Consider the following 24466-nt stretch of genomic DNA (forward strand, 5'->3'; position numbering starts at 1 on the left):
CAATGTCAACCATTCTAAAATACAATACAAATTTTGTCTGGGGAAAAGAATAAAATTTACGTTATCGGGATTTTTTTTTTTTTCATAAGGTTTTGTGGGAAGTTTTCGAATGGCGTTTATCTATAGAAAAAAAACTAGACCCAGAACACACCCACACACGGGGAGGGGGAGGGGGGTGTTAGATCCATTTAGGTAGTTTGTCAGGGGAGGGGGGTGTTAGATCCATTTAGGTAGTTTGTCAGGGGGGGGTGTTAGATCCATTTAGGTAGTTTGTCAGGGGAGGGTGTTAGATCCATTATGGGTAGTTTGTCATGTTAGATCCATTTAGGGTAGTTTGTCAGGGGAGGGGTATTAGATCCATTTAGGGTAGTTTGTCATCCATTATGGGTAGTTTGTCAGGTTAAGTGTTAGGATTTGTAAATCTTAAAAATCAGTTATTGTCTATACTGTACATAGTGAATTAATCCAAATTTGTATGACAATTTTACTTAATATCTATCTATCTGTCAATTAGCCGTATATTGTACATGTGTGTTTGTTTATAAATAAAGAATGGAAGAGGGAAGTAGAAGGTAAAGTATGAAATAACAGAGGAAAGATATAAACAAGACACTAATAAAAATTGGTGGAATATATTTGCTTATGGGGAAAACTGCATTAAAATAAGGCTTCCCAGAATATATCATCAACAATAAATAACAAAGTTTAAATAAGTAAAAGTAGAAATAGAACAAAATACAGCATATTTGTAAAGGAAGTTGGGAAAAAATATGACCGACATCATATCTCCACTTACTGTGTGATGGAAACTTTCTAACACTACTCGAGAATAAGTGTGTGATTAATGGCCATGTGAGTTGATGACGTACATTTAACCCTTTGATAGTGGATGTGTCATATATGGTACAGAACCCCATTATGTATCAAGAGTTCCACACTGATGATATACTTGAAATAAATGAGTAACTGATGAACACATGAGTGATGACAAGTATTAACCATTGAACACGTGGTTGATAAAAGATGAATGACTGGCTCATAGATATTGATTACGGTAATTCTTGTTTTATGGAGTTTGGCTGCCAAGTGGGTACCATATAATAATATTTGATGGCAATGTTCAATTCTGAGTGTACTGTAGTTAACTTCGTAAGCAATTTTGAGTCTATGAAACTAAAGAGGAAACCTGTACAACATACGCAATCATTACGTCACACAGATATATACAGTATTAACTCTTGTCAAATGTGCATTTACTGGTCAACTACACATGAACAAATATACTGTACAGTATATACATGCAGAAACATTCAAATAATTACCAAATCAAACACAAATACTACATACAGTATACACATGTTTTATATAAAGACAGTTACACTTTAAACAGTTATCGGTCAAAACTGATCGTGTTTGCCCATCATAAAATTTCATCACCAGTATTTTATTTACAGTACTGTTCAGTGTGTCTACAGCTGAGAAGGATTTTAGTTTCTTAAATCATAGATGTGAAGGCCACTGTATCTGCTGTGAAACACTATACTGTATAGACTACAGACTCAGAGGTAAATGTGGTGCTTGAGGAACAAAAAAGAATTAGTTCTCTTACTAATTATGAACAGTGTACAGTCCCCTTCACTTGTGCATTTACAGGGACTCGTCAGGTTGTGTACAGTGTGGCAACGTTGTGTTTGTTTACATTTAACAGAAGGAAACTCACAATAGTAAACACTACTATGGACTAATTAAAACAATATTAAAACAAATATCTCAATGGAATGATTTGTGGAATATTTATATGAGGAGACCCTGTAAATGCACTAGTGAAGGGGACTGTACAGTACCCTGTACTGTACAGTCCCCTTCACTAGGCTTTGACCAAGGTTAGATAACAACATGGGAAATGTACAATGTACCCAGAGGCAGGTGATATGAGAATAAAAGACAAAGTTTATAGTGTAATTCTATATGTAATGTATCTAGTGTTTTTCCTTTATATATATATAACCAAGTACAAAAGTGTTAATCTATAACAATAATATATTGTAAAAACTTTCTCTATTGCTTCAACACAAAAGTAATAAATGCAGCACTACAAGACTTATACAGTTAAGAACAACTGTCATGTTTTAACCAAGTGCACAGAGTAATTTATTATAGCACAGTATTATATTATGGTACAGTAATTCATACTCAAACATCCTCTAAACCCTTATATGGCAAGTGAGGATTCCCTAATCTTCCCCCAGGTGAGCAAAATCTGGAGCACCTGAAACATGAAATATGTTGGCCACAGTTTAAAGGTTAAATAGGACAACTTAATGGATAAGATATACTGTACAGGTATATGTATTATTTTACTATGGTATTTTTTATAATTTTGTACTATTAAAGCATTGATGACATACACAGTACATCATTGACTACTGTATTTCCATATTCTCTCCTAGGCATCAACCTCCCAGTCTTCCACAAGCACACCATGAATCACACGGGTCTATAGAGACGAGTCGGTAATGCTGTTTGGTCTTTTCTTTTGAAGATCTTCGTCAGTGCTCGAACCCTCAAAAGCACAACTGTTTAGAAGAGAAATACTGTAGAGCAAATTGTAGCACTATACAATGTGTTAGCCTATAAACACAAACTCTGTCCACACTTTTGATTTATATTATTTATAAATGTTTTTACTATATACTGCAGTAACTGTTCTACCAAGCTAACATGGCAAAAATATTTGGGAATTAAAAGCCATAGTACAGTACAATCTATTTAAAAATTTGTACTGTACAGTATTTTCAGTCAATTGAGCATGAGTGAATATATACAGTTTTAGGCTGCCAACTTTGTGTCATGGATTCAGTGAAACAGTTTGAGGGGCTCACATACTCATATACCCGGTAAAGGGAAAATTTAACATATTGAAAAAGTAATAATATTGTTCTATTCCAAATCAATTAACATGTCCAGCTGTTACTAAATACATCAAGACATCTAGAGTATTGTTGTCAACAGACAGGAGAACCACTATAACAATTACTCTATACAAAAAATAATTATTAACAAAATGTATCATTGATGCCCTTCATGTAAATCCTCCTGTTTATATCATATTTAATTTTTTTATCATTGATTATTTACTTACCACCCAAAGACTATTATCTGCATTAGAGGAAAAATTACCATCTGTAGGGCTAGGATTTTAAGCTGATAAAGACAGGGAAAAGTTGATGTTGAATGGTGAAGTATCCACAGTGATTATAGACACATCTAAAGCTTCTGCCCCACAACCTAAGCCACCACCAATAATATATCCAGACTCAACAGTTACTTCTACCACAACACACAAGTGATGTGATCCCCCACAAGAGGATTACTACTGGTAATCAGATAATTTTTGCTGTTCAAAGAGCTTAAGGATAAAGGATATACTGTTCTGCTTTGTAAGAAATTTGTTACAAGTCTGACCACATTTGGTAAAGTTGCTACACAAGCAAAGAACTTTCACGGACAGAACACAATGGATAAACTGCCTGCTGTAATCCTATTATGTTAACAGTGAGGAGTTAACAAAAACTTCATTACAAAATATGACAAGAGAAATCAAGTATTATAGGCAATGTTATTTGAGTCTGTAGTTGTTTATTATACAAAGATTCCTCAACTTAGAGGAAACAATTTAAGCTGAATGAAAAGTGAAAGTACATGTATACTAAAGCCTTCAGTACACAAGGAGGCAGCATGGCCGGTACTGCACTCGACTGCATTCACTTCCCCAAGTTGTAAACTTAGGGACCATTAACAGCTGGGTGAACTGGGAGTGCCTGGGATTGAACCATCGACGTATGGAACAGGAGGCGAGCGCTGTATCCACTTAACCTCCACACTCCTTGAGCAGAATAATGGAAACTAAAACATAGGTAACAATGATGATTAATATTGAGGGTAAGTTTAGACTAGACAGGTCTATACATAAAATCTGTAAGAGACCAAGGATGTGCCTCCTCTTGCTCAAATTAAATGATACATAAACTAAAAAAAATATGGATTTCATTAATCCTCTGGTATTTGTCCTCCTGACCTTTATGCCAGAGTGTTTGACCATGTTTTATGCCAAGGGTAAAGGTGATGCACTAGACCAGGGGTCACCAAACTTTTTTCACAGTGGGCCGGATAACTGAAAGAATGACGAGCGCGGGCCGCATAATCATTCTGTTCAATACTTGCAAGCCAGAACGAAAGCTCTGGTAACGTCAGAGTGTAGGCGGAGCTACCACGAGCCGGGGAAGGACTTGGGATCCGGCCCGCGGGCCGTAGTTTGGTGACCCCTGCACTAGACTGTGGAAACTACAGGGGCCTGAAGATGTTAGATCAAGATATGAAAGTTGTGGAAGAAGGAGTGATTGAGAAATAGACTAAGGAGAGCGTGGACATTAACAAAATGCTGTCTGGGTTCATTGTCAGGTCAGGGGAACACAGAGGCAATATTTATGGCCAGAGAAATATGTAGTGAAGTTGTTTTTTATTTGTAGACTTAGAGAAGGTATTTGATGGTACAGCACCATGTGAAGAAGTAAAATGGGTAATGAGAAAGCTAGAGGTTGAGGAATGTCTTGTTTGAGTGGCTATGGCATTACTGTACAAGGGCTTGAAAATAAATGGAATGGAAAGTGAGGAATTTTAGATGAAAGTACAGGTCCAGCAGGGGTCTGTTTTGAGCCCCCTTCTGTTTATCATGGGACTTTAGGACTGTCCTGGCCTGGGAGTTGTATGTTGACGACTTAGTAATGATAGCAGATAGTATTGAAGAGTTAAGAGCCTGAAAAGTGAGGCTACAAGAGACTGCACCAGGGAGACCTGTCATCAAGTAATCGTGGTTAACTCCCATAAGCATGGAAAGAGGTCGTAAAATGTTGATGATGATGATTTAACATTATAAAAATAAAAACTGCACACCTTCATTCATCTGAATAAGATATTTAAGTATTGTAATCCAAGTAATAATTCAATAGCTCACCTTATCTCTTGATTGAAGGCATCACAACATAATAAATGACTTCCCTGTTTAGTGATGACAGTGGTCCTACATCAAGGGAGGCTGTTCAGGGTGTTGTTTGGTATGAGGGTAGACCAATATTCTGCCCTGTTCCCACACTAACTACAATCTTTTAATACTCTTGGGGTCTTCATACGCACATTAAATCCTTAATTATGCTAACTATAGTATGTTTACATTAAGCTTACAACTGAAGCTTAGGGTCAGTTTGTAGCAAGGCAGCTGATTGGTTGGCAGCTGGACACCCGAAGAATCACTGCAGCGCTTCAGTATTTATACAGTTGTACCCCACTTAACGCGGTCAATTGAACCCAGAGGGTCCCGCGTTAAGTGAAAACCGCGTTAAGTGAATAACAGAACATATGGGATTAATTCCAATAGAACCCAGCCCGACCCCCAAACTCCACTTTTTGACGACAAATAACTATGTTGTAGTAAAAATTCTATCTTAACTTTATGGTGGCATGAAAAACAAGTAATATAGAAGAGGTTAGGTTAGGAAAGATAAAGGTTAACATAGGAAAAATAAAGAATAGGTTAAAAAACGAAAATTTTTGAGGAACACTCACGGTAGTAGAAGAGATGGGTCGGCATACGGGGATGGAGGCTGGTTCCGAGGCAGAGGGCAGATTACTGCCCCTCAGGTGAATCACCATTACTAGGTGAATCACCATTACTAGGTGAATCAATATCACTGTCACTTACAGTTGTCATGGCTTCCCTGACAAATCCCTCAAAATCAACTTCACTATCACTATCACTGGCTTGGGCTGGCTGTGGTGGGTTGCGGTAAGGAAAGGTTTCTCTCTGGGGGTGGTGGTCCGGCGGAAGCCATTTTACGGAACAATGGATGCGCGTTAACCCGGCGTGGCCTTGAGGGATGAAACTGCCGCGGCTAGGTCAAGCGTCGTCTCTCCTCCCTCCCTCCCTCCCCGGGGTAGTCACGTCATAATACTTTAAGCCAATTACAGCTAGCAGCAGAGGGGGGTAGGGCTGCATGGCCAATCACAGTCCGAGACGTCATATGACGTCAGTGATAACGCAACAAAGACACACACTGCGCAACCTTACCGCGCCGCTTACCCAAGCGGAGGGAGGAGGAGGGAGAGGCAGGCAGGCAGGCGGGCGGGTGGGTGGCGCGTGGCGCGTGGGCAAAATCTAAAAATAGCATCCGAGCCGGACACTCACCGCGTATATGTGGAAAAAACCCGCGTTAAGTGAAAGTTCAGCTTTGGCAAGGCACCGCGTATATGCGAAAACGCGTTAAGTGAAAGCGCGTTAAGCGGGGTAAAACTGTATTTATATTTTTGCTTCACCAAGTGCAGAAATTATCAGAGATCAACAGTGAAAAGTTATTATCCCTTAAAATGTCAGAAAATAAATACAATAGATTAAATACTAAAGAACTGTAGTAGTTCTTCCAGTGTCCGTCCGCCAACCCATCAGCTGCCTTAGTACAAACTGACTCTAGGCCTCAGTTGCAAGCTTTAAGTGAACAGACTAAGATAGTCTCACCCCCCGTACTGTACTGTAGCATCTTTCACACAACTCAAAATAAAATTCAGTCAATTACTTCCTCCCAAACCTGTAGTCTGGGGCAAGCAAAGAATTATATTGAAAGGAAATTTTTTAAAATTTCTTTATTATTTACACTAGTATGTACAATAGAATTTTAGGATATATTCTGTAATGAAATTCCTACAACACAGAAAATTGCAGGAAACAGGTACTAAGTGGCTTAGAGCTCCCTATCACCAGGTGTGTTGACATGTATTTGCTGCAAGGAATGATCAGGTTAAAGTCTCAGAATACCTGTACAGTGTAATGCAAATTTTTGAGGGTACAGTATCTACTTCATCTGTAAACTGTACAGTGTCATAACTAATAAAATGGGAAGAATACACTAATATTATCAATATGGTACACATTTTTCAATTACATTATTTCGTATCATTGCCTGTTGTATTTTTTACTGGGATACGACTCTACTGTATATGTTTCAATAATATACTGAACCATTTTTCATCTAATTTTTCTCCCCACATAAATATATTTACTTTTACATTATACTTTATGTTATCAATTATATTAAAGTTTTTTACTATGTTGTGTCTCTATCATGATCTTTTATCTATTCCATTATTATTTCTTTTTTAAATCTATTGTATATTTTTAATAAATTTTATCAATGATGAAAATAATAATAAAAAACATTCTTATAAATACTCTCTTGTTAACTATTTTGTAAATAAGATTTTGAAAAGATTTGCTCCTGTACAACTGAAACAAAGAATTTTTCACAAACAAGAATGGCTGACCTACTGAAAATGAACACTACCCAGTGACTAAACTACCATTTATGCACACAGACAGCCAGACTTTCTGCCTTGCACTGTTCAAGGTTATGTCTACTGCAACAATAATGTATAGCCCCCTGCACAATATGTCGCATAATCCTCAGTTAAGGCAGTACGGTAAGCAGTCTCCTGCTGAAAACTTTACAGTCATCAATGAACTGTACAGGAAGTGAGAAATAAAAAAGTGTGCATGTGAGTAATATGATCCTTGAAAAGAATATAAATAATCTTGGTAATAACACGACCAGTCTTCATTCCTACTAATTTTAGGTTCCTGTCTATTGCACATCCTAAAATATAATATTATAGTCATTTAAGGTTCTTGAATAAAATAACCCTGTACTGTATTATGCCCGAGATGACTCTAGATGGGATCTTCCTCATCACTGGATTACAGCTTATGCAACTTGTAACTCTCTTTGCATTACAGAATCTTATTCCTTTAAACATCTTAAACATTCTTATTTTAAAACACCATATACAGATTTTAGTGGAGATAGTATGAATGCTTGTACTGTACTGTACTACACCAGCAACATTGTCCTCACTTGTTGATATATGAGGACAATGTTGCTGTTATAATACAGTACATACACTCACATGATCCCCACAAAAACCTGTAAGGCATTTTTTTGAGACACCCTGTACAGACTTTAGATATAGAACCCTTCAATAATAATAAACAAGGTACAAGGGGCTAAAGCATACACATGGCAAGTCCAACGAGCATCTACAAACAGTGATCCCTCGGTTAGCGAGCGCCTCAGTTAACAAAATTTCGGTTAACGTAATTCCTTACGAGTGCCCCCCAACATGTTTTCGCTTGCACACTAGCTGTCGTATTAGTCCGCCAATACAGTAATCGGTTCTAGGGCTTAATTTCCTTACTATTTTAGTAAATATCAAGAAGTTTTTAGTGCGCCAAACAGCCTGTCAACACACCATACAGGCGTCAGTCTCTGTGTCTTTTCAGTGGAGATAACATCTTGCTTCACTCTCTCTTCAATATAAACGCTTTTTTTCTCTGTTTCCAGTCAAATTATTGGTCATTTTGAAATTTATTTTACATATTGATGATATATAATGCAGCGCAGTGTTGATTTAAAGAAAATAATCTTGAATTACACCAAGTGAACCAAAATTTTATGGGTGAAATGGCGACATGAAGCATGGGGCGACTTCTCTTCCACCCCAATGCTTTCTTCTCTTCTCCCTTCTCCTCCACCCCCATTCTAATTCCCCTCATCATCATCATCATCATCAACCAGGAGCCTTCTACATGCACACCTCAAAGTAAAGCGTACTTTACTGCATTTATTTTTAGTTTGAATGAAATTTTTGGTGAGCAGGAACCAATTACCCAAAATCCCATTGAAACAATGGTTTCAGTTAGCAAAATTTTCGGTTAACGAACGACCTTCTGGAACGAATTGTGTTCGTTAACCGAGGGACCACTGTACAGCACTAAACTGCAACTGTCACAACACAAATATTACCACATATAAACTTTATCACGCCCTGGGTTTGCAACGATTAATTTACGTAATTTTATCTATCAGCCACAACTGTTGGTGGTCTAGCTGGGGGAAGGAGGCTGGAGGGCTGTTCCCCACATTCTTCTTGATAATCTTAGAGCACAAAGTCAACTGCTGATTCACAAAGTTTAAGCCAAAAAACGAAAACAAATGAGATTATCTCTCCTAAAGTATGGCTCTGGGAATAAAAGTTTTAAGTTAATAACAAGGCAAAGAATTATTCCATTATACCCATTAAATTTTTTTTATCATGTATTTACATATCTTCAGCCAGTGTCCAGCTTCTAACTATAAAGCAAAAATTGGTTCACATCAAGATATGTTTCACTTAAGAATCAAAACTCAAATATCAATGAGCTTACAGTAATTGATTCATCAAGTCCATACAGTACTGGCTCAAGTATACTGTACTGTACTAGTATCAGACCACCAGGCATGTGTGAAGATAATTCTCTATGAATAATGCACATAACACAGCACAATCAATCAGCATTTTCTTACACCACAGACAATTGTTCTTAACCTCTCACAGTCTAGCAGCACCTCTACAATAATAGATATTGTAAGTCCTATATTTACGTTGGATTGGTATGATGGTGTTGATATAGTAAGGAACATAATTAAATTTAAACACTGAAAATTTTAAAGTAAAAAGCAGAGGTTAACTCCAGTACTGTACTGTACTGTACTTTGGTCCTAATGATGCAAAACATTATCACTCTGGCATCAGTGTCAACACCACATCACGCTGGTTAGGAGCCAGTTAAGTCTTGTGCATTTGTTGTGAGTTTTAACCCGTTAAAACCTAAGTAAATTTCTACAAGCATGAGAGTATCAGAGAAGACAAGGAAAATAATTCATTTAGAGGTGATGAGGAATCAACTGTGGACATCAGCAGAGAACTTGGCTTACCACCCAAGACAGTTAAAATAATACACACTTACATTGACAAAATAGTGTGACCCCATTAAGAACTACGTACCTGTACTGTAATACAAATACATAATGCATAGATAAGGCGACTGTTAAGTGTTTGGGTCAAATCACTAAGTCAAAAGAAAGTGTCTAAGAGTTTGAAGATTATGCATAAAAATGCCAAACCACTGTTTTAGAAGAGTCACCATTGTCATATGTGGTGTGGAATAACTTAATGATGTATTTAATCTTACTAGTATGCTGTAATACACTTATCCACTTTTTTACGTAGTGTATAAATTTGAAAAAAATATATCAATTTACAAAAACAAATTGCCATTAAACAAATCTGTCAGGAGTCTATTTCACTGCATAGTTTACTACTTCAAGCTGTTTCATACTGTGTTTACTATTACCTTATACTGTTTCTTGTAAGTACATATTTTATCATTACAGTACAGTATAGTAATCACTGAAATAACTTAAAAGATATTGAATGTAGCCAAGTAAGTGACCAACTAAAGGTTTTGATGTGGGTAAGACCGGGTGGAAGCAGGAATGGCTGGTGAAATTCACACCCGAAGAAATGATAATTGTCCATTGAAAAATTTGGTTTGTGTTACAGAATTTAAGTGTGGGCAACTTTTCAAAGTCGAATCCCTTCTGTAAAGTTGAGGACTACAGCACCTACAGAATTCCAAGATACATGATGTGTAATGATACAGTAGGGTTTCATTTAATGTGTTTCGCCTAATGTTGCATTTTCCGGGAATCACAATGTAAATAAAGGACTTACAATATTATAAAGCAAAATAAATTATAAATAAATAAATTTTAAATAAAAAGCTCAAGAAAAAGACATAAATATACCCAGAAAAGACAACACAAACACAAAATAAGTGCATAAAAAATTGTACAGTCGTGGTGATGGTAAATCTTGTAACATTTTAAACACTTTCTAAAATATCTTAACTATGTTCTACTTTACCTCACCAAGGCTTCCACTTACTCCTGTCCCTTATACTACCAAGCTTCTCCCTCTTCTCCTCAAGCCTATCCTTAAACTCTTCCCTTTTCTCTGATACTTTTCCCCTCAGTTCCTTCCTCTTGTCAGTTACCCTCTGCACCATTTCATTTTTCCTCTCCTGATACCTCCCCACCACCTCTTCTCTCCTCTCCTGATACCTCCCCACCACCTCTTCTCTCCTCTCCTGGTATTTGTCTACCATCTCTCCCTTCTTCTCCTGGTATTTCCCAACTATTTCCTCCTTCTTCTCAATCAATTCCTCCCTTTTACCTTCGTACATCTCCTTGAGCTTCTCGGACGACGGGACGGGTCTTATGTAGCCGTACTTCTTCAGGTAGTTGATGGCTATTGTTGTTCCACCTACAGGAGGAGAGAGAAGAGGCTTAATATCACAGCTGCTTCTGATCTATAAGTCCTCATGAGGGAAGCTTTGAGAAAAACAAGGGGGTATGATAATCTGTGAGAATGATACACTAGGGGTATGATAATCTGTGAGAATGATACACTAGGGGTATGATAATCTGTGAGAATGATACACTAGGGGTATGATAATCTGTGAGAATGATACACTAGGGGTATGATAATCTGTGAGAATGATACACTAGGGGTATGATAATCTGTGAGAATGATACACTAGGGGTATGATAATCTGTGAGAATGATACACTAGGGGTATGATAATCTGTGAGAATGATACACTAGGGGTATGATAATCTGTGAGAATGATACACTAGGGGTATGATAATCTGTGAGAATGATACACTAGGGGTATGATAATCTGTGAGAATGATACACTAGGGGTATGATAATCTGTGAGAATGATACACTAGGGGTATGATAATCTGTGAGAATGATACACTAGGGGTATGATAATCTGTGAGAATGATACACTAGGGGTATGATAATCTGTGAGAATGATACACTAGGGGTATGATAATCTGTGAGAATGATACACTAGGGGTATGATAATCTGTGAGAATGATACACTGATAATTGAGAATGATACACTAGGGGTATGATAATCTGTGAGAATGATACACTAGGGGTATGATAATCTGTGAGAATGATACACTAGGGGTATGATAATCTGTGAGAATGATACACTAGGGGTATGATAATCTGTGAGAATGATACACTAGGGGTATGATAATCTGTGAGAATGATACACTAGGGGTATGATAATCTGTGAGAATGATACACTAGGGGTATGATAATCTGTGAGAATGATACACTAGGGGTATGATAATCTGTGAGAATGATACACTAGGGGTATGATAATCTGTGAGAATGATACACTAGGGGTATGATAATCTGTGAGAATGATACACTAGGGGTATGATAATCTGTGAGAATGGATTACACTAGATAATTCAGAGAATGATACACTAGGGGTATGATAATCTGTGTGGTGAGAATGATACACTAGGGGTATGATAATCTGTGAGAATGATACACTAGGGGATATAATCAATGAGAGAATGATACACTAGGGGGTATAATAATCTGTGAGAATGATACACTAGGGGACACCAGAATGTGGGGTATGATAATTCAGAGAATGATACACTAGGGGTATGATAATCTGTAAGAATGATACACTAGGGGTATGATAATCTGTGTGGTGAGAATGATACACTAGGGTTATGATAATCTGTGAGAATGACACACTAGGGGTATGATAATCTGTGAGAATGACACACTAGGGGTATGATAATCTGTGAGAATGATACACTAGGGGTATGATAATCTGTAAGAATGATACACTAGGGGTATGATAATCTGTAAGAATGATACACTAGGGGTATGATAATCTGTGAGAATGACACACTAGGGGTATGATAATCTGTAAGAATGATACACTAGGGGTATGATAATCTGTGTGGTGAGAATGATACACTAGGGTTATGATAATCTGTGAGAATGATACACTAGGGGGTATGATAATCTGTGAGAATGATACACTAGGGGTATGATAATCTGTAAGAATGATACACTATGGGTATGATAATCTGTAAGAATGATACACTATGGGTATGATAATCTGTGTGGTGAGAATGATACACTAAGGAGCTATACTGAATACAGGAACATAGTGATAGGAACTCAATAATGGGTAAATTATGAGTGTTTGAGATTACAGTACTGTTGGATGGTGGAATAATGGATAACATAACAGAACAGAAAGGAGGCAGTTTTAACACACTATGGATCAGTTTAAAAGCAAGGTAATATATATATGGGTTATGGAGTGTTGGTATTTCTTCAAGGTAATATATATGGGTTGTGTTGGTATTCGTTCAAGGTAATATATATATGGGTTATGGAGTGTTGGTATTCGTTCAAGGTAATATATATATGGGTTATGGAGTGTTGGTATTCGTTCAAGGTAATATATATATATATGGGTTATGGAGTGTTAGTATTTGTTCAAGGTAATAAATATACTGTATATGGGTTGTGTTGGTAATCGTTTTTTATCACTATTTGTAAAAGATGGATTCTAATATGGTGGTAAAGACCTTCCCACAACAGGCTCTCAAAATATGGAATTCTCTTTGTTGTTTCACACACTCAGTATTACCAACCAGCAAAATATCTTCCTTTCATTCCATTCCTCCATCTCCTTTCATTCCATTCCTCCATCTCCTTTACCTCCTTCCATCTACCATTAAATTAAACATACTAATTTCATCCTTCATCCAGTACTCATATAAAACTTACTAGGAATAAATAGACTCTATATGGTCATCATTTTAAACTGAAAAAAATACAGTCAGAATCTCGTTAGCACGTACCTATTGTGATGGTATATCTCGCAGGAGTGGCAATTTTGTACATGGCGTAGGCAATAGCATAATAACCGGCGTTACTGTTTTGTAAATGCGATAAAATCTTTTCTCCCGCCCCCAACTTCTCCAATATTGGAACTATGTCAACACCACTGCAAATATCCAACCAGGGTAAAACATAGTCTTGTGAAATATTTATATGTCAAATGGCTGTATATGCCCATTAGCCAATTATAGTTTATGTTGAGTCCCGTAAAAAAGTCTTGTTGCCTCTCCTGCCGAACCACGAACCCAGAGATTCAGACCCGTGAACCCGAAGCAGAAGACACTCATGCATTATTCAGTAAGCTGCTTCAGGTTCATGAGTTTGAATCTTGGGTGTTTGTGGTTCACCAGGAGAGGCAACAGGGCTTTTCTGGATGACTGTACAAGCCAATATATATTAGCTAGAAGTTCAATATAGAATGAGTTCAGTTTAGTATAAATATAATACACTTTATAAATCACTCAATATACAGTACAGTAGACAACAATAACATCACACATTACCTCTTGGCGGCTATGAAGAACGCGCCATACCAGACTACGGAGGTCACAATGTGTACAGGGATCAACACATACCAGTATTGTTTATACATAAGCTTAAACTTCTGTACTAAAGACATCTTCTTCTCGTCTCTCTCCTTATTTGATAATCCTCCAGCTTGTACGTATTTCTTGCCGTCATTTTCTCCCGAGGAACCTGAGGTCTTGGTTTCATTGTGGTTTTCATCTTGATAAAAGTGAAAAATAATGTAATATAGAGCATGTTATACATTTGTTAATGGTAATAAATAAAGTAATATTAATTGTGGCACTCATTTGTAAAGGGTGAAAAATAATGTAATATCAAGAAAGTTATACATTTGTTCAAAGTAAAAATACCATCCTCCAAACTATGAATAAATGTAAAAGCATTTAATCTATAGCTTTTTATTTACCAATATGAAAGATAATTTTTAAGATTTTATAAGACCTGGCATGACAGACACTGACTGCCATAATGAGGAAGAGCTTCTAAACACTTAATAAATGCATGTGTGTGTGTGTGTGTGTGTGGATGCCTACACACTTCTACTAGTTTAAGTGTGATTACAGTTTTAAATCCTCCTATCTAATATCTTTCTCCATTGCACACACAGTAGGTGGAATAACTGAAGAAAACAAACCTCAATTAAGGGGACAAATGATCAGAGCACAGATACAGAAACATCAAGGAACACTTAACACACACATAGTATCAACCATTTCATAGAAAGTTATATTGTACAGTAGCTAAAACAACTATGTGTGCATACTTTGTGGGAAACAATATGAGACCATGGACGATATATTTGGGTATATGAGGGCTGTCACCAGTCACACGTAAAATTTTTAAGCATATCGACCCCCACCTGCACAGATAGTTGTTTTAGCTACTGTACATAGAATTCTAAACCTCACATTTCATTATAATTTTTCACACAAAATTGGGTTGTCAAGCTTTCATATTAAAACCACCACAAACAACACACTCAACTGCTATACTTATTCTCTAAAATACAACTTTTATTATCTATTTACTTGAGTAAATACTTGGAGTTATACAGTATCTCTGACTGTCACAAAACTCTGGGTGAATCATCCAACTTTAAATCACTGATAAGATTTATACTGGTTGTATGTAGAAAACTTTTCTGTTCTCTAGATTTTCCCACAACCAACAAAGGTTTTCAATTGATAAGGGAAAATTTGTCAATACTGTAACTATGCCTCAAATTCCTTAAAAGCAAATTTTCACTGTCAACAACATTATATCATCAATATTAGAAGAATACTCTTTAGGTGAGCTGTGTACATCATACAGTACAGTATACCAAGTGTGTTTGTAATACTGATAGAGAAAAATACCTTCTCCTACAAAGGCAAATTCATCAGTGTAACTATAATGAGAAACAGAATAAACCTCAGGTGCCCCCATAATACTGTACAGTTGTTGTAACAAGTAACTCAACTTACCAACTGGTGATGAAGGCACGGAGGGCGGCTTGGTGGAGTACAGACGAACGTGACATTCCTTAAATGTAGTATCGGGAAGAGCCCATAATGGCAAGGGAGTAACCCCAAGACTTGTTGAAGATTGGAAAATACTACCACCAGTCATCCTGGCTATGGTAAATGGCCTGTGGTGGTGTTTGTGTGGACTCTGGTACTGAGTTTTCAGGTGCCAAGTGCCTGAAGGACAAAAGTAATGAATAGTTTAAAGGTAAAGCAAAAAATTACAAGAAGACTGAGGAGATAAGTAAGTGACCTCTGGAAGACAGATACTGCCACACACATCCTGGGCAAGATATGCATATTCTTAAAAGATGTACAATGCTTGATAGTATGAGAAATAATCCTGAAGGAAACTACCTCCCTGTAAGTCATCAATATATAGTACTGTACTACCTGGTGCCCAACAAGTTAATGTGTTTAAATTCAGTAGCTGTCTCTGAGACCAGCGGTGAACCTTAGTCTGACTTGCCATTCTCAAGAGAGCTCACACGGGCACACTCACCACATAACAGAGTGTAATTCAAAGCCATAATTCCTGCTGATTAAGGACTTTGCTCTGGGGAGGAAAGGGACCCCAAGGCACTCTTTTTATCTCCTTAACCATAAATATGGATCTTGAGCCTGAATCTTCTATTTATTAAATGTAAAACTCTCATATAAACTACCTTGCTGAAACAGTATTGGCTGTCAATCAAGACACCTCTGCAGCTTAAAAAAACAACTTTTTCAAATTTTGCCTAAGTTCTCTGAAAAGCATTAAAGAGTTCCATTTTATTTAACGATATTGTATTATAAAAATACATGATAGGTAACTCAAAAACATTTTCTTTACTAAGAAATATTATAAGCAAATTATTCTTGATCACTGTAACACTCTCACTATGTTCACTGAACCACACCATAAACAAGACTGAACAAATATCAGATATGACTAAAGTTCTTGGTTAAAGGTTCCTTGGCACTTACAATACACCTAAGGATCCCAGATACCATAGTTAAGTGATAAACAATCTATAACACCATTCATTAACATACAAACACTAAATACACATAATTCTATCTAAAATATATCATAGATGTATAATTCTTTTGTATAATCTAGTTAATAATATCTTAATGGGTTGTTTATAATAAAGAAACACTGAAAAAATGTATAACTTGGCAACTTTAGAGATTACAAAGTCCTTGAAGTCCAGACAGATAAACAAATACATCTTGTTATCACCAGCTTGAGGACATGTCATAATTACGGTGGCCACTTACAGTCAAGATACTAAGACTACCTGTAACAAAATAACAATCCGTCCACATGTCTCTTTGTTGTACAGTCATCCAAAAAAGTCCTGTCGCGAACCATGAACCCCGAGATTCAGACTCTTGAATCCGAAGCATTTATGGACAGAATAATGCATCAGTGTCTGCTGCTTCGGGTTCACGAATCTGAATCTCGGGGTTCGTGGTTCCCGACAGGATTTTTTGGGTGACTGTACATCAAGGAGACCAAACCCTTTATGTGGGTCAAGAAAGAAGTGCAATGAATTTATAATACCATAAGATGACTGACAGCCCTGACCCTATCCCCTTACACCTCACCTAACAGCCCTGACCCTAACCCTTACACCTCACCTAACAGCCCTGACATAACCCCTTACACCTCACCTAACAGCCCTCCTCATCCTCCCTTAACTGCCACACACCAGGTCTCAATGATGTGAAATCTTGAGTTAGAAAAATCCAATCAAAATCCAATATCATTAAAGTGAAGTTAGTTTTCTTATGCTAAATATGATGTATGGGAAGTGGTCACATTTTACCCCTTATATAACTACACAATAAGTTATGCCAGCTGCTGTGTGTCAATTGGCTGATCACCCATACTTAACACTCCCCTCCTAGATGAAGGGAAGGTAGAGGATATCAAGGTTTTCTTCTCATATAATCAACAGTACTGTAGTTAAAAGTAAATTAGCATGAAAACAACTCGTTAGTATAATAAGCCATTGTTGATAGAGTTAACATTAACACATCATGTTAATTTTTCACAAGTGAACAAAAATAAAATCTTTATACTCTATACTGCACTAAATACCAAAGAATGAAATAATCAATGTGTCTGTTTTGGGGAGAGTAATTACAGCAAATACACAAACTACTGTATAATAAAACTGCTGCACTTTAAATAAATCACCTAAAAACAAAATGATTTCATCCCTCAAATTTCTCTGTGTACGTTATGGCTCCCTTGGTCATACAGTATTTACACAAATAACTGGTAAAAACACAGTAATTACCCAGTACAATGTATGACAAGAAGGTTGTCTCACACGTCACACCGAGAACATAAAATAGATGTTTACAAAAGACTATCAAGATTATACTGTAATGATAAGATGACCCCAGCTATCAGCCACCACCTACAGTAAATATAAACAACAACTTATGTCATGATGACCCTTACCTTGAACCTTGGTCTACAGAACAAAGATACAGTATAACCCAGTACTGTACAGAGTGTTTTCTCACTTGAGACTAAGTGTAATAATGGTGTGAGATTCACTAAGATGTCACGTGTACATAACATAGACGACAAACCCACCATTTTGAATTAAACTAAACTAATATATGACTGGTATACATGGCTGCCTAACTTATCACAAAGGTTACGGGCATGAAGCTCGTTGAGAATATCGAAACTGTGAATAGCGGATCAATTTCTCCCATAAGAAATAATGTAAATAAGGAGGATATGGGTGGTCACGGCCGTCAGATTTTAACATTTGTTTTACTCACTACATACAGAACATAAAATAAATAAAGAAACAAGGGCATAATAAACATCAATAACAAACATTTTGAGTTTATTAGGCGTATATGTTTAAAAGTACAGTATACTTTACATGTTGGGTGTGTGAGTGTTTGAATGTTTATGTGCGTAGGTGTGTGAGGTAAGTTTTAAATGTAGACTGTTAATTTACCTCTGATGTGCTGTGTTGCTTGCTTGCTGAAGTTGGCATTAGGGGAGAGGGTGAAGGTTTACTGGGGTGAGAGGAAGCCGGGTTGTTCATGTCTTTTTATGATATCCAATTTCACGTCCAACGTAACTGCCACGCGTGATCTCTCAGCAACATTGCTGGGAGTTTTAGGAGCTGGTCCCTTAGGCATTGCGAGATCACACAAAACACACGCCAGCACGTGTGAGACCGAGGCGAGCGTATGGCGGAGGAATACGTATACACGTACACACGCTGTCCTACGCTATGGTTGAGGCGCGCTGTTCAAAATTTTTGCTCGTAAAAATTTGCGAATAAACGGGGCAACCGTTGTAAATATTGGAAATGGGCAACAATAAATTGATTGCGGATAAACGGGGTGACGAATACCGAGGCTATGAATAATGGGGTTTGCCTGTAATCCCCTTATTGTCCTTAAAGTACCTGCAAACTTCACTAAATTATTTCAATTAATTTTCACACTTTGTGTGTCTGCAGAAAATACTAAAATAAAACCTGGAACAAAAAAGACTTTTGTCTGCCAATTTGAATGATATCTAAGAATACATTTCCTTTATTGTCATGAAAGTATCTGCCAAATTCCAAAATCACAAAGTGAAGAATAATATTAGATAATATACTATACACATGTTGTGAGCTGGTCAACTCACTACTACATATAGTTTATTTAAATATTAGTGTCGCCAAATCATTACAGCCAAACATTAAAATATTTACAGGTATTCTCACTCAAGTGACATATGTCTCACCCTTAATACTGATACATACAGTACACCAAATTCTACTGAATTATTGATACCCATCTAAATTCAGTCACTGTTCACAGCAAGATTGGGAAACAGAAACATATCCAAAACATGCAGGTAGCCAAGGAACAATCTTTCAGAGGACTAACAACCTCAGTTGTTACATCTATACAAAAGTAAAATTTATACTGTACAGAATTATCCATAATATGAGGATGAAACTGATTGATTTCTCATCTGTATCTACTAAAACTCATAGTATAACACACAACTTCCCACTGTACAATACACCAGAGTGGAACAAACACATCATCATTCAAACAGTATTAAGTAAGATCTCTCGACGACGGAATACAAGATACCGGAAATCTCCAATAACCAGAATTCAGAATGTGTCGTGGTATATTTTCAGAAGTATACGTATCGTCTCCCGGTTGTGTATCGGGAATATTTTCTGGTACTGTATCACCATGTGTTGTGTTACATGTGTGTACTGTACATGCTGCCAGGGTAGTGTTCTCCTCACCACTTCTCTAACCTTTATGTTAAGTAACCATTCACAGCTGAGTGAACTGCAGGTACATTGGGTGCAAACCAGTGACCCTTACAACAGGAGTTGAGTGTTATATCCACTTGGCTGCCACACTCCATAACTATTCCTTCGCACAGAACTATAATGGAGTACAAGACTTAACATCAGTAAACAGATTCACTCTGATGATGGAAGCCAGAGCTGGTGTGTAATGGTTACATACACAAGTGTCAAAAAGATCTCTTGGCACGAGAGGACAACCTTTACTTAGGGTAAGGGTAAGACAGTAAGGAAGGAGAGGGATGGGCAATAGAGAGATCAGCTCCAGCTAACAGTTTGGGGTGCTGTGTCCTGGCTCCCCTCAACAGGAGCCACCTGGTCATCAAGATAGAAAACTTAAGACAAACTTTAAAATTATAGAAGTTAATGTACAGTAATTGAGGCCAATTATTAATGTACAGTAACAGAGGCCAATTTGTAATTTTGATTTAGTACTGTAGTGTGTACAGTACTGTACTAAACTTTCTAATTTTGATAAGTTAAAGGTATTAGAAAACAATTGTAAGGGTATTAAAACTGATAAACCTTTAAATACCAGAGTCTATAATCATTAAAAGAATCCTATGATGATGCTCAATTGTCATACATCAAATAAGTCTATGGGGACATGACCGTCAAACTCGTGCTATGTAGTGAAAAACACCACAAATATTCTGGCATAAAGAATGTAAATAAAAATTCCCCTACCAGAAAATGTGAGGAGTATATACTAAAACTACTGTACTGTATAGAGACACAAGTACTGACCATTTGTTGCCAGGAGATGGTGACTAATACTCCGGTGAGGACAAAGATAAACATTCTTCAACATATATCTCGTATACTGACTCCTGAATGATGCCTGTTGAAAGTATAATAATAATTAATAACAAATAATAAAAATAATAATACCTGTACTACTGTAATAATTAATCTGAGTTAAACAAAAATATTTCCCTAAACCATTAGTTGAGGAATATTTCAATATTGTATAAGTTTATGGAAATTAAAGACAACCCGTGAAATAGAATTACCTGCTTAACCGCCGGATGGAGGCAGCGAGTAGCATTTCGCAGCATCCTGGCCGAGCAATATTGTGTACAACTCTTTATGAAGAGTGTTGAGTAGGTTTAACCATACCATGGGAGGTGTGTGTCATTTATTTACCAATGTCTAATAGTAATAAACATCACCTCATCACCCTGTAAAAAGTAAAAGACTTTATTGCATATATAAATGGTGAAGTCTCCCTGAACCAAACTGATGTCTAGTCTGGTTATGGGAGAATTATGGCTACTTATAAATATTTTCTTACCCAGGCAAAAGTGTCCTTGTTTTTCATATAATTTTCCTTAATTATAATGACAACCATAAAAATTAAACCTATTACCTAGTAAAAATAAGTAAAAAGAGCAGCATACAATAAAGGGGAGAACAGCATCATACATGTAAGGGTTTCCCAAACAAGTGCAAGGAAGAAAAAAAATCACTTTTACAATATACTGTACATTTACAGTACATTAACTGTAATTCTCAAAAGTAATGTAGAAGCTTTCAGATCTTAAGGAAGGAATAATTATGGCGACTGATAGTTTACTACAATACTGTAGCTACACTCTGATAACATGACACTCTACCATACTACATCATAAACATTTTTAAGAACTTCCATCTTTCATTTCACTTCTGCAACATTGCTAAAGCTGCCTCCCGAAAGCTGGGAATGCTGTACAGATGCTGTCGCTACTTCACTCCTGAGCAGTTGCTTCAAGTATATAAGGGATTCATTCGTCCTAACTTGGAGTACTGCTCTCATATCTGGGGTGGCTCTTCTTCTGTCCAACTGTTAGATAGGGTGGAATCAAAGGCATTTTGTCTTATTAACTCTCCTTTAGTTGATAATCTTTCTTCCCTTTCCCTTTGCCGCAATGTTGCTTCACTCTCTCTCTTTTACAGGTACTTTAATGGGCAATGTACCGCCGGCAAGGCCGTGGGCTCGTAACACACGTCTTGCCCGCGGTGCCCACCGTTTCTCTGTGGATGTCGGTCACACTAGAATAACCCGTTATAGTACCTCCTTCTTTCCTCACACAGCCAAACTGTGGAATGCTCTGCCTTCTTCTGTGTTTCCCTACTCATACAATCTGTGTCACTTCTATAAGCTGGTTTTCGGGCATCTTCGTGGTGTAGATTAATATAAACATTTTCTCTTCTATTTTTTTATTTCTTTTTACTCTTATTTTTCACCCCGTAGGTCCTGTTGTGGGTAAATAACCTGCGCCTGGGTGGGCTATTCCCCGTAAAAAAAAAAAAAAAATTAGTAAAATACCAAAGTTTTATCAGCTTGCCTTACCTTACTTCATACAAAACTGCCCATTTAGGTAAATTTCAGAAATAATTTCTTTGCTTACAGAAAACCAAAAAATATGGGAAAATATAGCAATGCCATCAGGTTCCCAGCACAACCTGAGCAACACCGACCCCATGTGTGGCTCAGCAAAGTCACTAAAGTTAGACATGACGTTATCTCAAACTCACTAACAATGGCAGGGATATAAAAAGATACACTTCAACGTTATTTACCATTGTGAATTATTTTGGTTCTTTACTGTACTGTACATGTGATTATTTTGCCTCACTGTATTACCATAACAATTCCTAAGAGTAATATAACATATCTTTAATAAGTTTGGACATTCTTAACCATATCTATTAGTACTGTATATAATGAATAATATTGTGACCTATGAATAAATATGTAAAAGATACAAGACCTACGCCTAGAATTTATACTGGTAGATGATTTACCTGATGAAACAGATGGAAGATCAATGTAAGATAGATATAAAACACCTCTTAATGACCGAGGGAAAACAACAAGAATGTGTATAAGGACGATTTTTCTCAATGATAAGGTTTTCATTTAAACATTTTATCATAAATACAGTAAATTATGTATTAGTTCAGTTTCGGTCATCTGGGAAACTTGAGAAATTTAGGTTAGGTTATATATACTAGTCCCTGGGTTCTGTGGTCAGGTTATGTTAAGTTAAGTTTGGTTAGGTTTGTTTGGTTGGTTGGTTAGGTTAGTTGGGTTAGGTTAGTTTGGTTAGGTTTGTTTGGTTAGGTTAGTTTGGTTAGGTTAGATTGGTTAGGTTAGTTTGGTTAGGTTAGATTGGTTAGGTTAGATCCAAATTATTAAAAATACTTAAAAAAACGTTGGAAAAACATAGGGACCGAAACTAAAATTTGACCATACTGTATAACCTTAGTTCGTTAAGACCAGGGGTCACCAAACTACGGCCCGCGGGCGGCCCGCGACGTCAGTTCATCAGGCCCGCCGTGGTAGCTCTGCCTACGCTCTGACGTTACCATGGTTTCCATGGCTTTCGTTCTGGCTTGCAAGTATTGAACAGAATGATTATGCGGCCCACGCTCGTCATTCTTTCAGTTATCCGGCCCACTGTGAAAAAAGTTTGGTGACCCCTGGTTAAGACAATGGAACTGCAATACTGTCTCCATGATCTGATGTAACATTTTCAAGGTTGTCAATTGTTGAGGAACATCTTACTTCAAGAATACAAAAACAATTTCAAGCAGTGTGGGATAACAAGGAGAGAATAATGATCTATCTTGTGTTAGTAAAGCAATAAATAGGAGTCTGGTAAACCTTGACTTACACATGAGATACACTCGTTGCTAGTGTACCACCTACACCCCTATAACCTAATCCTCACTTCTAGTATTATATAATTTATCTGTCTCCTGATGATGGTTGAAAAGACACAAATAACAGCTGACCTTCATTCCCTCACATTTAAAACAGGAATTATAACACCTCAACCAAAACTACAAACACACGAGTCAATGATAAACCTACACTAACATATAAATATCTTTTAAACAAGGGCTATATTATGTGACACTCTTATAACACAAAAATATAATGATACTCACAGTTATATACAGTAAATAGGTGAGGTTATAGGGGTGAGAGAGACGTGATAACCCCCCCACACCAACTGAAGGCAGACGATGTCCTGCTCTTAAATCCTTCAATACACCGGAAATTAATGATTTTTTTTATAGTGAAATATTTGTATTATTATAAATTTATTATTAAAATGTTCATGTTGGTGATTTATCTTTAGGTTAATTATTGCCTACCTGAACTTTAACTGATGCCCATTTTATGAACACAGTTTTGAGTCAAATATCAAAAAAAAAATATACTATAGATAAATGTGTAAACTCCCTTAATCTAAAGAAATTTTCATGCCTAGAATGCTCTGTTATCTGTTATATTTTATTATTTTACATACAGTGAATGCAATATATACTGTATAAGTACTGTAGTTATCTAATCCAGTCCTATCAATTATCATAC

At 36.8% G+C, this 24466-nt stretch overlaps 1 protein-coding gene across 4 annotated transcripts; it reads right to left on the minus strand.

Moving 5' to 3' along the window:
- Positions 1 to 1792: 1792 nt before the first annotated feature.
- Positions 1793 to 24133, minus strand: LOC121879678 (uncharacterized protein C18orf19 homolog A-like). 4 transcript variants are annotated; one of them, XM_042386394.1, is made up of 8 exons: positions 24037 to 24133; positions 21114 to 21281; positions 20848 to 20941; positions 15713 to 15928; positions 14225 to 14447; positions 13682 to 13827; positions 11158 to 11247; positions 1793 to 2576 (listed from the first exon to the last, which is right to left on the minus strand). In XM_042386394.1, exons 2-8 carry the CDS (start codon positions 21156 to 21158, stop codon positions 2488 to 2490), a joined length of 903 nt encoding a protein of 300 aa, XP_042242328.1. In that variant the 5' UTR covers positions 21159 to 21281; positions 24037 to 24133; the 3' UTR covers positions 1793 to 2487. The 4 variants fall into 4 exon arrangements, with proteins under 4 accessions (XP_042242328.1, XP_042242325.1, XP_042242326.1 ...); XM_042386391.1 differs by lacking the exon at positions 1793 to 2576 and having other exon boundaries at positions 8753 to 11247; XM_042386392.1 differs by lacking the exons at positions 1793 to 2576; positions 24037 to 24133 and adding an exon at positions 23881 to 23897 and having other exon boundaries at positions 8753 to 11247.
- Between the last annotated feature and the right edge of the window lie 333 nt (positions 24134 to 24466).

The sequence above is a fragment of the Homarus americanus genome, unplaced genomic scaffold (genome assembly GCF_018991925.1).
Source record: "Homarus americanus isolate GMGI-L3 unplaced genomic scaffold, GMGI_Hamer_2.0 scaffold42643, whole genome shotgun sequence".
NCBI classification, from domain to species: Eukaryota; Metazoa; Arthropoda; class Malacostraca; order Decapoda; family Nephropidae; genus Homarus; species Homarus americanus.